General features: G+C 38.4%; 2 protein-coding genes across 5 annotated transcripts in view; one reads left to right on the top strand and one right to left on the bottom strand.

Annotated features, from left to right (window-relative positions):
• LOC145996901 (estradiol 17-beta-dehydrogenase 11-like) overlaps positions 1–13256 on the top strand; it is a 243368-nt gene that overhangs the window by 66974 nt on the left and 163138 nt on the right. For both annotated transcript variants that reach the window (XM_083133463.1, XM_083133464.1), the window contains exon 2: positions 1178–1255. In XM_083133463.1, the coding sequence (XP_082989589.1) occupies positions 1216–1255 (40 nt within the window). In that variant the 5' untranslated portion in view covers positions 1178–1215. The remainder of the gene's footprint in view (positions 1–1177; positions 1256–13256) is intronic.
• LOC145996902 (estradiol 17-beta-dehydrogenase 11-like) overlaps positions 1–13256 on the bottom strand; it is a 58115-nt gene that overhangs the window by 7794 nt on the left and 37065 nt on the right. The window lies entirely within an intron of this gene.

Consider the following 13256-nt stretch of genomic DNA (forward strand, 5'->3'; position numbering starts at 1 on the left):
TTGTGAACGGAAACGATGCGACATTCTGAAGCTGAAGAGACTTGACCATTCCTTTAAATTGTAATTTCAATATTCTTAAACTATTTGTTTCCTAACAATGTAAGTACAATAGGCGTATTCATAATACTACCTCATTCATCAAATATACTGTGGTTTTCTGTTAATTTTTTTTTTTAGCCTCTTCCCTTTCTGTAATTCCAGGTAGTCTCAGTCACGTACAACTCGAATTATCGAAACTTTACTGTATTTCAATTTTCAACCTGAATGACTTAATTAATAAAAATACCAAAAGAGCATTAATTCAATTTACATTACAAGAGAAAACATGTAAAGATAACAAGAAAAATTAGACCAAGAAGCGTGGCTGCAAATTCATACACAACACCTTTCTAAAGCATGCTTGACTTGAATAAACTTATATTTCGTCTGATGGATCCTTGCATTGACTTGGTAATCTATGAAGCATGGTTAGTTTGGTGAGGTACAGCTTTCGCTTTGTAAGTGAAATGATGAGTGTTTCGCGTAAATTTTGAATGCACTCGCAGGTAAATTCCATTGGCAAAGCCCTCGCTTCTGTTATTTGGCTTCTTTATGTGGGAATATGTAATCTGCCAGTTTGTCTCTCTCGTGAGGAATGTGGATGTTTAACATTTTTAGAGGGATGGACTTTTGTGTTTTGTGGATGGAACGCGGTGACGAACAATGGACAATGGATCTAGATTTGGGGGAAACACCATCGACCAGATCGGAGAACAATATTCAATTTTAATTGAAACGAAAGATATGTAAGAAGTTGTGAGAACAAATATATATATATATTTTTTAATTTCAGTTAAACGTTAGAGCTCTCTTTTCTTCATCTTTCATTCGGACATTAAAATAGAGTCGAACATTTGAATTATAGTTGAAGTTTATAATGCACGTAAATGAAGTCACTTCCAATCAAAATATGGAAAGGAAAGTGCAATCCTTAATGCTACGAACTAAGAAAATCAAGACATATTCTCCCGTAGGTGAGCGAACATGCATAGCTAAAGTAGAAGAGTGCATGTATTGTTATTATAAACAAGTACCTTAATTAATACGTGCTTTACCCCTTTATTACTAAAATATTCACAGAATATTTTTACTATGTGAAATTCATTAAGTGATAATTTAATTATCACTTTTATTTCAGAAAGAGCCCAAGTTATCAACCGCAAAAAGACGAACAGCATGGACCATAAAGAAGTTTACGCCATCAGTGAAAAAGAAGGTATGTTGAAATATTGTCGTGTTTATTTCTATCCATCCTAAGAGCCTTGAAGAACTCTGGACAAGTTCATTTTCTTAGATTATGATGATATATTTTCAAATGTGGCGAAATCACATGCGTCCCTTGTAGTGGGCACGTTAGAACTAATTTCTGATTTACTGCTGGCTTGTGGAGGCCAGCAACCGCTACGAGGTGCGAGCTTCCCGTCTGTACACAACAGCTCAAGGCCAGTAAGCATCAGAGAAGTGAAATAACCCCTTCTTTACCTCCCGTTCCTTGTACCATGATTAAAATGTCACACTACACTTTAACTCAGCGAGAGGTTCCCCACTGAACGAACGCGACCGACGAAGCCTCTTGCCTTAATTTACGCACTCTTACAGAGCTCTACAGTATTGCTGCTCGCTCTGCAGTCCATACGAGAGTGCTCTTCCACAAACAGGGCTGCTTAGCTTCTCCGCCTGACTTTTCTTGTTTGTACCAAAAAAAATAAACTCAAATTAGTAGGGTTTCCATCTTTTGATATCCAAAGAATGGGTAAAGAATATCCACATGTTTCATTCACTATGTATCATGTAAAGTCACATGCATAATCTTGAACAAATTTACATTAAATTATAAATCAACTGGAGATGTATTCTTAAATAAGTTTCTCTTTGGCACCTGAAACATAGGATCGTCGGCTCATCCCCTATCGTGAGAAGGGGTGATGGATGGATAGCGATAAACTGATAGGTCCGGAGAATGCTGTTAGTACCCTGGCAGTGAATTCCCACTCCTGATGAAGTGCTGGATACCATGGCAACATAAGAACTTAGAAAGTTATTGCTTTAAACGGAGCTGAATAATTATTTGCCTTTGTAAACATTGCATATGATCATAGTGTATGTATTACAGAATATATTGTGCAGCAAGATACCGTAATTTAATCATTTATTCAATCATTAGCTTATTTATTCTTTATCTAAAAATTGTTCCGATGTGGGGAAAATCGAAGTCTGGCAACACTTTCTCTCGTTCAGCTACTAATGGTCATTAGCATCAATAGTTTTCTGGTTTCTAGAGCATCCAACAAGTGATACATGTGGGAAGGAAGGGTCGATGGATTTCCTTGGCAGTCCTCTCATTGACCTTATCCTCCATTCACACCCCATCCCACCCCTGAAAAAAGATTATCGATAAGTGCGTGGCTTACCTTACGAACTAACGTCAAAACGAGCTGCCTTAAGATAGACAACTGATTTAGTTAAATGTCATTTATCAATCTTTATAAACTTACTTTTTAATAATAACCCACTTACAGTAATTTACTTTTACGTATAATTTATAAGAAGGTAAAAAATAAAGCGTGTTTCCATATGAAATCGAAGTTGGCTGTTATTTTCTTAACCGACGGCCATCTCAAATTTTCAATACCATAAAATCCTAATATTCTTCATAACTTGAAATATGAAAATACAGAGGTAATATAATTCCAAGCGACCATTAAACACATCTGTGCATAAAGAGCGACATAAAGATCTAGAGACCATATCGGTAGCAACAATCTTGCCACCAAAAATTCCGGTGTGTTCCTTTATTGAGTGTCATTTGTATTCTGCATTTTTGTTATTTTACGTGGCCTTTGTGCCCCGTTTGAATATCGCGACGATAATGAGTGATGATTAAATATATCAAGGGACACATTAAGAACACCCATCTCCTTGCAGGGACTCGAACCCGGGAAAGAAAATCCACACTCGTCCACCTACAGTCGGATGTTTTGTGAGTGTCATATTACATAAATCATCATCGATCCTTATCGTCGCGATTAGCCTAAAAGAAGCAGAAAAGCGACTTAGTAAATTATAGAAAATGTGGAATCCACAAGAATCCCCCCAAAAAGCGAACTAGCCCTCGACAATGATGTTGATCTCTGCCTACATTTAATGTTGTTGGCATACACGTCCACAATAATTAGACGTGTCGTGCAACACTTCTAAGATTTAAGAGCCCGTATCACCGCTGGTGATGATACCTAAAAAATAGATTCTTGCGTCGACGTTCTGGGCTCGAACAGTCAAGTGTGTGGCATTTAAATTTTACCGAGTTAAAAATCAAATATGAAGTTAGTTATGTCGCGCAGCCTTTTTTTAAATACATTATTTATTACGTAGTTTTCCTTACCTCAATTTCGTAAAATTCACTTGCTCGCCAATTGTATGTAATAACTTAAATCAACATTTTAAAGCGCAAGAAAGCTTCAACTGTTCTTCTACAGCAAAGAAATGAAACTGATTTTACATAATTTTCTTTAGAATGTCTGTAGTTTTTCGACGTACAGAGCAATGTATGTAAATTTTAAGTTCGACTTTTCTAAGCTGGTCGCGCTAGCCGTTTCCCCCTCTGTACCGCTCGCGCTCAACCCCCCCCCCCCCCTCCACACTCCTCCGCCGTCTCTTTTTTCTTTCACAATCGGCCAGTCTTCCAAGAAAACCGCATGCTGAGAGCTTGGAAAAGAAAAAAAGAAGGCAGGGAAAGGTTTTGGGGGAGAATCAATGGTTTGGGCGATGCTTGTAAACAGTTCTTCACTATGCGATCCATGACAACAATGAAGGACGCGGAATTTCCCCAGTATATTGTTCACAAATGGGAAGGGCTGGTTGCACAGACTGAAGTACACCTTTACAAAAGATTTGCCTACAAAAGAGAAATTGTGCCAAATTATAACTTTTTTTTTTGTGAGAACACGAAAGTCCATTACCAAGGGATTTTTTTTTAGGGGGAAGGTGACTGTACCCAAAGTTTTTAGGTAAATATTGTGTAAATTCTACCTGGTGGTGGATTATCAACCAGTCACGCAAATGAATTACTTTTTAGCTGTCGATCATAAATAAGTTCAATGAACGTTCATTGTCAGTTTGAGATATTTCTGAGGGTCAATGGTAAAAAAAATACTTGATAATCTGTTATGGAAATAGTGCTATTTTTAAACATTTTGAACGTCCGTTCAATTTAATTTCGATTTGACTCCTTTCATGATTTGTAAGTAGGGGGATAAAATATATTTACTTAATACTTTACTGCGTTATTTTTTCACCAATTACATATATATATTACAGTCAGACCCAAGGATAAATCACAACATAATATAGTTCTGTGTCATCATATACAAAAGTACTTTTAGGCATAGGTCTTATGTAAAATAAAATACATTAATTATGTTGTTTTTTTCTTTTCCAAAGACATTATTTAGTGGAATAATATGACAGACTTACTATTGATAATGACCATACAAAACACACCATAAAAATTGCATTCACTTTCAACTTTCTGGGTCCGGCCACCGTGGGGGAGTGGTTAGAACATCGCGCTACGACGCCAGGGCTCCTGGGTTCGAATTCCGGCTTGGGCGCGTATGACTGTGAGTGTCCATTCATCAATTTCATCAATTCATCACTCGCCCCCATCTTCGCAAATTGGCCAAAAGTGGCACAAAAATCGAAGTAAAATGAAGCAAATCAATCAACTTTCTGGATATACGACAAATAACACTATGTAATGTAGGCCTAAGGAATTTTAAGCGTGCTCAGATCCTCCGATTATGGGGAGCAAGGGCCTTGATAAAAGTTAGCTTACGAAATAAAACCCTCATTCCATCTAACTGTTTTTATTACATTGATGGGCACAAAACACTGTCGTGTGTGTCCCGACGCACCTAAAATCACTTTATTAGATGAATTTCAACTTCAGTGGCACCATTGTTCTCTGCTGGCGCTTCATTTTCCATCTCTGTCAAAGACTAATTTACGTATAAACGTGGATTAGTACCACAAATTCAAAAGAACTACACATAATTTATTCATGTGCAATATATGGACAATTTATTCTGCAGACATATACAGATAATACAACTAAAGAATAAAATATGTGGAGGTGTTAATAAGAAATTTGCTTGTGGGAGAGTCCAATTACATACGAAGTAATACACTATCCTTCCCCTACGTAGTTACTTGGAACTTTCATCGGTTTGAAAATACGTAGTATTTACTTTTATTTCTATAAAAGCATAATGTTGTTTAAGAAGGGTTATAAGATTCCTCTGCACTAAATTTCTAAGTGAGACTATTAAGCAACTTCTCTCTCATCCCCTCATTTACGCAGCGTATGCAAAGAGTGTGAATACTTTTTTGCTGAAAATGGAAAATGAACGACAGCAAGAAACTAATGAAATACGTCTGTTTTTATGAACAGCTGCAGAATTATCTACAAACTTGTTGAAAATCACAATTTTGCTAGCTTGTACTCATTGGACAAAATACATAGAGCCAGGAACGGCGCTACAAAGAGGTTAGGGGGGTATGAAACCCTCACAACAGATCTAAGCTCCCTATAGCCGCCAGATTTTTATAATACGTTAGACTCCTTTCGATCGAAAATTAAAGAACTAGAAGCTATCTTACGTAATATTTTCCATTATAAAACTTCCCTTAGGCAAGGCCATTGCAATGTTCAAGTACATTTCCTGCTTTTATAAGATCGCAAGATTATTACAACGTGTTGTACGTAAAATCGTGGTTGGAGGTGGCAGCTGGATCGACAACGGACATTGATTATTTAATACGTACTAAGTGATTGTTAAATCACAAGTCTCCAAACTTGCCAAAAAAATTTGCAGATACTCTGCTGCCTATCTGGTAGGTAGATGTGTTCAGTGGCTGTGGGATTGCTGTTTGATTGTTGGAAGGTCAAACGATGATGATAATACGATGCCTACGAAGCTAAATGTTAACAATTATTATCCTATGTAAATCATATCACTATTTTTGGAACGAGTGTTAAAAAATATTTTTTATAAGTTGGAGGATGTTACCAATTCTATTGCGAAGGTAACACTGAGAGAACAAACATATTTTCAGTGCAAATTCACCTACACTATGGGACAAAAGCATTGACTCTATCAATATCACTGACATAAATCAATGGATACAGTTGCAGCTCTCGCACTGGGCAGAAGTGATTAGTATTGAAAATAACTACCAATAGTTTTATATGTGTTTCACATCTGATTCTTCTCCATGCAATAGTAATTGGCCACTCGGCATAAATTATTTTCCAACGTCATAAATAATAATTTATTAACATGTAAACCTAGGCTTTCAAGGAATAAAACTGCCCAAGCTTGCTGATTTTTGCACTGAAATGCAATGTTTAGTTGCACAAAGGCTATAGTGGAATTCGAGCCACTTAATTAAATGTGCCTAACCGTGGATCGAACTCGTGACCCCTCGATTACAAAGCATCATTATTACCGCTAACCGAGGCGGGGAGGTTCACTTATAATCTTTCTAATTCTTAACATTTTAGAGTTAGGTAGTTTCTGTAGTCTTTTAATTCCTTAATGTCGTATTTTTGCCTCTCAGATGTTTTCAATAACGATGTAACGATGAAAGGATTGAGAAAACATCGCTGACAATTATGTTCATTGCAAATACTCGAATGAGAAATTACAATCAGAAAAGCTGCCCCGTGGCGGAGTGGTTAGCACATCGCGCTACGACGCCAGACGTCCTGGGTTCAAATCCCAGCTTGGGTTGGTTGTCCCTTCATCAATTTCATCATATCATCACTCATCCCCCATCTTCGCAATTAGCCAAAAGTGACAGAAAAGCAGAAAAGCAATGTAAAGTAAACTAAATCAATCAATCACTACAAACCGGAAAATAAACTTGACGGTTCTTGAGATGTTGAACGTCCTCCAACTTTCAAAAATTCATTTTTCACACCTATTCCGGATATTGGAAACACCATTTGTAGAGGATAATGATTGTACACATTTTACTCTATATATAACCTATAGAACCAAATAACAATCTCACAGTCACTGAATAAATCCACCTACCAGGTAGGCAGCAAAATATCATGTCAATATCGTGACAAGTTTGGCGACTCATGATTTAACAATTTCTTAGTATCAAATGATCAGTGGTCATTGTTGATCCAGGCAGATAAGCAGTTGCCCTGCCCTTTCAAGATTTTAAAACACATCGTAATTAGGTAACATCTTCCTGAAGTAGAAAATGTACTTGAGCATTGTAATGAACTTTTATGAAAGTTTTGTCGAAATGCGTCTACTGTACAATAAAACAATATTATACTCTAAAAGGAAATGGCGCAACTATAAGGAGACGGGGGGGGGGGCATTGTCCTTTTTGCCTTTTTCCAACCTTGGACGGAAATCAATTATAGGGGGGGCATACATTGAAGTAAGAAGAAAGCAAGACTAGCAGAATCTACTAGTAGCAGGACAAAAGGATACTCAAGACGGAATTAGTTTTTACGTCCATCTTGCATTATTTCTTCCAGACGGCCAGGATCACCTGCAGGGGGCACAGAGGGGCAGTTGTCCCCTCGACTTTAAATTTTATACAAATAAAAATACATTTCGTAAAAGTTTCTTTCTCGCTTCGCTCGCGGTACCTATTTTTCTTGCAGTCTTGTCAACTTCCGAACCGTAGCTAGGAAGTAGCGGGAATTGGTCCTTGGAGCCGAACAATCTGATTGAGAAAAATTGTAAAAGAGAATACCATGTGCCCTATTAAATCAATACTGTTTTCAACTTTCAAATATTTAGATCGAAAAATTTTCTTGCTCGCTTCGCTCGCGGTTTGCCTGTTGCTGCTATAACAGTTTGGTTTGGAGGAAAACGAGCGCTCACATTTCAGAGACAATTTATATAATTTTTGCTGTTGGTTTGTTAAGGGGCGGATGAATAGATTACGTAATGTATTTAAATAATATGTTAATACCTAGGTATATATATATACTGTATATATAATATACACGCCCGCGCACTAATACACACATATATATATATATCGGATCAGTGCAAAAAACTAAAACAGTGAGATAAAATGAGTTTTTCTTTCCCGATCTGACTTAATTTTCAAGGTTTTTGCCCACCCCCCCTTATCAGAGGGTCTGCGCACGCCTATGATGTTGGTACCTTCTCCTAATAATAAAAACAAGTTAAAATAATAGTAATATTAAATTAATAATATTAAAATATTAATTAATATTGTTATCACATGAATGGGAAAAGACGGCATAAGAATAGGAATATAACAGCACGTATTCATTATCTAGCTCATGAATAGTTCAGATCGCTTCAATTTGTATAAAAACAACTGCCCTGGCAAGGTGATTGTGAAACAGATAAGGAATTGAATATTTATTGAATAACGAAAAAGGATGTTAGATCCATTTGACGAAAAGTAAAGCTCTTAATTTAATATTTAAGCATATTACTTAGGTAGTGGTTTGCATAAATCTTCTTTGATACAGTCATCCAAAGTTGTATAACCCCAATGTAATCCTTCCCTTACAATAAGTTTGACGGAAATACATCTCTCTCGATTATACGACAGATGCTAAACAAAACAAGCATATTTACATTATTTAATTTTAGTACTTCGTAAGTCTCTCGTGGAAGATTCTGACTCCCTGGACACCCCGATTCCCCTAAATAGTCATTGGCTCTATTACATGTAAGTTGTATTGCGACATTCGTCAATGTGTGTTTTTCTTCTTTCAGACACTCGGAAGAGTGTTGTCTTGTCACAGAAACCCCCTCGGAGTTATAAACGTGCGGGCTCAAAAGAAAGGTCTGTTATGGTCAGAGTCTGACCTGCCAGGCGGGGTGGGGGTGGTGGGTTAGTAGCGGACAGGGAACCTTGTCTTCTGTTTCTTTCGACAGAGCAACCCTCCCACCAGTAAAGTCTCCATAGGTCTCCCATGCAATGGATTTGCGTTCGAAGGGGGAAATGGAATCAATATTGGTAAGACTAGGAAGAAAATTTGACATCTGTCCGGTGCTTTTTTCGAGTGACGCTGATACGGGCTCTTAAGCTATCCACCGAGAACATTTACAGAAAAAATCTGAGGGTTTAAAGAAAAGCACACCCACAGAGAATTAAGAAATATAATAGAAAATTCACAAAACGGGAAGCACCGCAAATATTTATACTGGCTCTATCGTTGCACTCTCGCAATAACACCGAAGGACGGTGCCTTGGAGCTCAGCAAACAAAAATAAACGTCAACGTCAAATATGCATTTTTGTGATGTATTGAGACTTACAATAAATATCATTGTTCCCCTCCAATAAAAAATGCCCCGTCTACCATTTATGGCCGTAGACTGAAAATAATAGAACGGAGGTTCACCCATTTAACACCATGTTTAACATTTCTGCATATAGTCACTATATGTAGTACCACACAAGCATGTCTTTCATGGGGCCGAGTATAGATTAAATCTAAACATTACGTCAAAGGGAGAGGATCTGAGCGAAACACGCTTCTAAATACGAGGTCCCAGGTTTGAACTCTTGTCAAGGAGGATTTAAACATTTTCCAATTATTTAGAATTCGGAAAAGAACTTTTGTGGCAATCGTAAGTCAATTTGCAGTCTGAACCATTATCGACACTAGAAATAGGATGGCCAGAGGTGAACGTGGGTCATGGGTAGGCTGCAATTCCAAAAATGTAACCTATCTTACACACGTTCCAAACATTTTAAAATTCTATCTTGATTGTCCCACGAAAGGATTCTCTCAGTATTGTATCCCTGTTGTATTTTTGTAAAGCTTTGTAAAAGAATTGCCGATTTCAGTTTCTGAACTACCATTACTCTAGCAGGACAGAAGTTTCGGAAGAGTTTGAACCGTAATCCCCTCCCTCCTTCTAATCCACGTTAGCCTGCAATGTTAGGGGAAAGGTTAGGTTATATAATGTCATCTTTCATCCATCTTCCGCTAATTGCGACGACGAGAATGATAAGTTAGTTATGATATGATGAATTGATGAAGGGACACTCACAAAGAGCATCCATGACCAGGCAGGGGAATCGAACCCAGGTTACTAAGTTACTAATTACCGGAGCTTTGTACAGACGGAATCAAATGAAATGTACTTCCCTTTTCCTACGAACTCAGAAGCGAGTTGGAAACTCTTCATTGCTCCTTTATAGATAAGAAAGTGGGGGAGGGCAGTAGCAGACAAGGCCAGCACGCAAACTTGTTTCCAGCAAGCTTTCTGTTGGAGTCTTGGCAGTTTGTGGAAGGATTTTGTGTTCCTACCCCCCCCCCCCCGCCTCTCTCTCTCTCTCTTTCTCTCTCTTTTTGGATTGAAAAACAGGGTGCGACGATTATGCGATGAAATACGGTAATATATAACGATAAAGCTTTATTTGAAGATTGTAATAATAAAAACAACCCGTGGCGCAACAGTCCGTGAGGACCAGGTCCTACCTACCGACTGCCGACCTCACTTCCACCTGCCGAGGTGGGAATTATGGGGTGACGTTTGGTCAGCAAGACAAGCCTTCAGTCGTTGTAGGTTTCCGTGACCGCGTCACGCTACTCATTTGTAGCTCCCCAATTTCCTCAGGACGGTGGATGGCCACCGGTCCAATACACAAGACCAGGTGTCCCGGGTTTGAATCCCGGCCTGAGCATGGATATTTCTGAGTGTCCATTCATCAATTTCATTATATCATCACTTCCCCATTTTCGCAAATTAGCCAAAAGTGGCACAAAAAGCGAAGTGAAATTAAAGCAAATCAATCAATCAATTGTTAGGGCAGAACCATATATCACACAATACAGGTGAAATTGTTGTTGGTTGACGTGAATTTTTAATATGCCTAAACTCTTAAAATACTCTAATATCAGGTTTTCTGTTGCAATTATTATTTCAATTTTGAGGGCCTCCATGACCGAGTGCTTTGTATACTGCTCTATGAAACCGGAGACCCTATGTTCTATTGATTGATTGATTTGCTTTATTTTAATTCGCTTCTGGTGCCACTTTTGGCTAAACGCGATGATGAGGATGGTAGATGAAATGATGAAATTAATGAAGCGACACTCACAATGCCAAGGCCGGTCATTAAGCAAGCTGTGCTAACCACTCTACCACGGAGGCCGGAATCCTTTTTAATGTATAGGAAAAATCGTTCTATGACATCGAACTAAGAACAGTTAATATGCGTCACCTCGGAATTATTATATTTTAAATTTCGAACAATCAATTGAGATTTATTCTTAACCATTCTTTTGCCTACATCAAAACTTCGACACAATAAGATCAATTACACTAAGGACAACATCGTTAGAGTCTATGCTTTAAGTAATGATTAAGCACACGATGATGACGGAAAATAATTCACATGATTATAGCGATGCATTACATCAGCGAAACATTAATTTTCGGTCATGGTGATAAATTGGAAAAACGCAGGGACACAATAACGGATTTATTTATTTATTTTATTTCGCTTTTCTTCCACTTTTGGATAATGAAAGGTGTGTTAAGATGAAAGTTGTGAAAGGACAACTACAAACGTAGATGGATAGGACACAGTCCAAACCCCACAGACCATTATACTGACCTTATGTCTAGACGCCAGATCCTCGTTAGTGTGCAAAATGCACTCCATGGTCACAATGACGTAAGCATTCGTAGAATTGATTTGTATATTTTGTTTTTATTATTATTATTATTATTATTTTCGAAAAACGCGAGACAAACTATTGCGCATTAGGTGATATGCTCATTACTTCTCAGGAACACTCGCGGCCTTCAGCCAGTTTTATCCTTAAACAAAATTGCGGGTTAGGATGTTAACATACACTTCCAAGACAATATCCAAAGAATACTGTCACATACGCAGAATGTAAAACATTTTTATTTTCTCGTTTCAACTACATCCCTGGGGAGTAAAAACGGCTGGAGCGTGATGCTGATCATTGACCTCCAAAATGACCGAACTCGAGAATATGCGGCGCCCTACTGCCACATCCCCTAAATGTGCCTTCATGGCACGGTTCTATACGAACGACGAACTTTGCCTTACCTTTACTACTACTACCTACTCATGCCATGAATTTTTGTATTTTTGATCCTTCATTATGTCTCCATTGCTAACCTGGTTCATACCCAGTCACAACAGCAAATAGTCAATGCAATAAAATACGTCAAACTTAAAATGAAACAGGTGTTGGCGCGCGCACACACACACACATACAATCCAAAAAGAGAGAGAAAGAGAGAGAGAGAGAGGCGGGGGGGGGGGGTGGTAGGAACACAAAATCCTTCCACAAACTGCCAAGACTCCAACAGAAAGCTTGCTGGAAACAAGTTTCCGTGCTGGCCTTGTCTGCTACTGCCCTCCCCCACTTTCTTATCTACACAGGAGCAATGAAGAGTTTCCAACTCGCTTCTGAGTTGGTAGGAAAAGGGAAGTACATTTCATTTGATCCCGTCTGTACGTTAATATGAAGTAACGTATCACAGTTACCGTTACTTTGCTTCCAGAAAGAAACCGTTTCCGTTACTTCGCCATACAATTAACTGTTTATACAAGTATTAGCTGTTCTCTGTAGTGCAAATTTTCCCAGTTGAACTTTTCATACACAAGCACGGCATATTCTATTAACTACAGGGTGGCTCAATAAGTCACTTAACACCCCCAGTACAACGCCACTGCGGCATGGAACGTGAAAATGGCGATGACCAATCGTTGCCTGGCCAAGGGGGAACCACATTGACGTCACCCGCATGGTGGGCAGCCATCTTGATGCCAGCCATTTTGAATTCAACTTCAGAAATTTAAATGGGAAGGGGGTCGTGCGACATATCAAAGTGGGCTAGAATTTCACCAGGAAAACAACTGTGACATTTGTTTTCACCTAACTTTAATTGTTGCAGAGTTAACAATACCACAAAGTTATAACACATGCTCAATATGACGTCCCTCTTGCGCAACACACACGTGTTATAGTCTCTCCCATGACCTTACCACATTCTGAAGAACCTCATGAGTTATTGCAGTACAGGCATCCACAATGCGTGTGCGCAAGTGGGCCAGATCCATGATTTTCGTAGCATACACCATGACTTTCAGGTGTCTCCAGAGGTAAAAATCCAATGGTGTCAGATCAGGTGAGCGTGCAGGCCA

This window comes from Lepisma saccharinum, chromosome 13, assembly GCF_977018435.1.
Source record: "Lepisma saccharinum chromosome 13, izLepSacc3.1, whole genome shotgun sequence".
NCBI lineage: Eukaryota > Metazoa > Arthropoda > Insecta > Zygentoma > Lepismatidae > Lepisma > Lepisma saccharinum.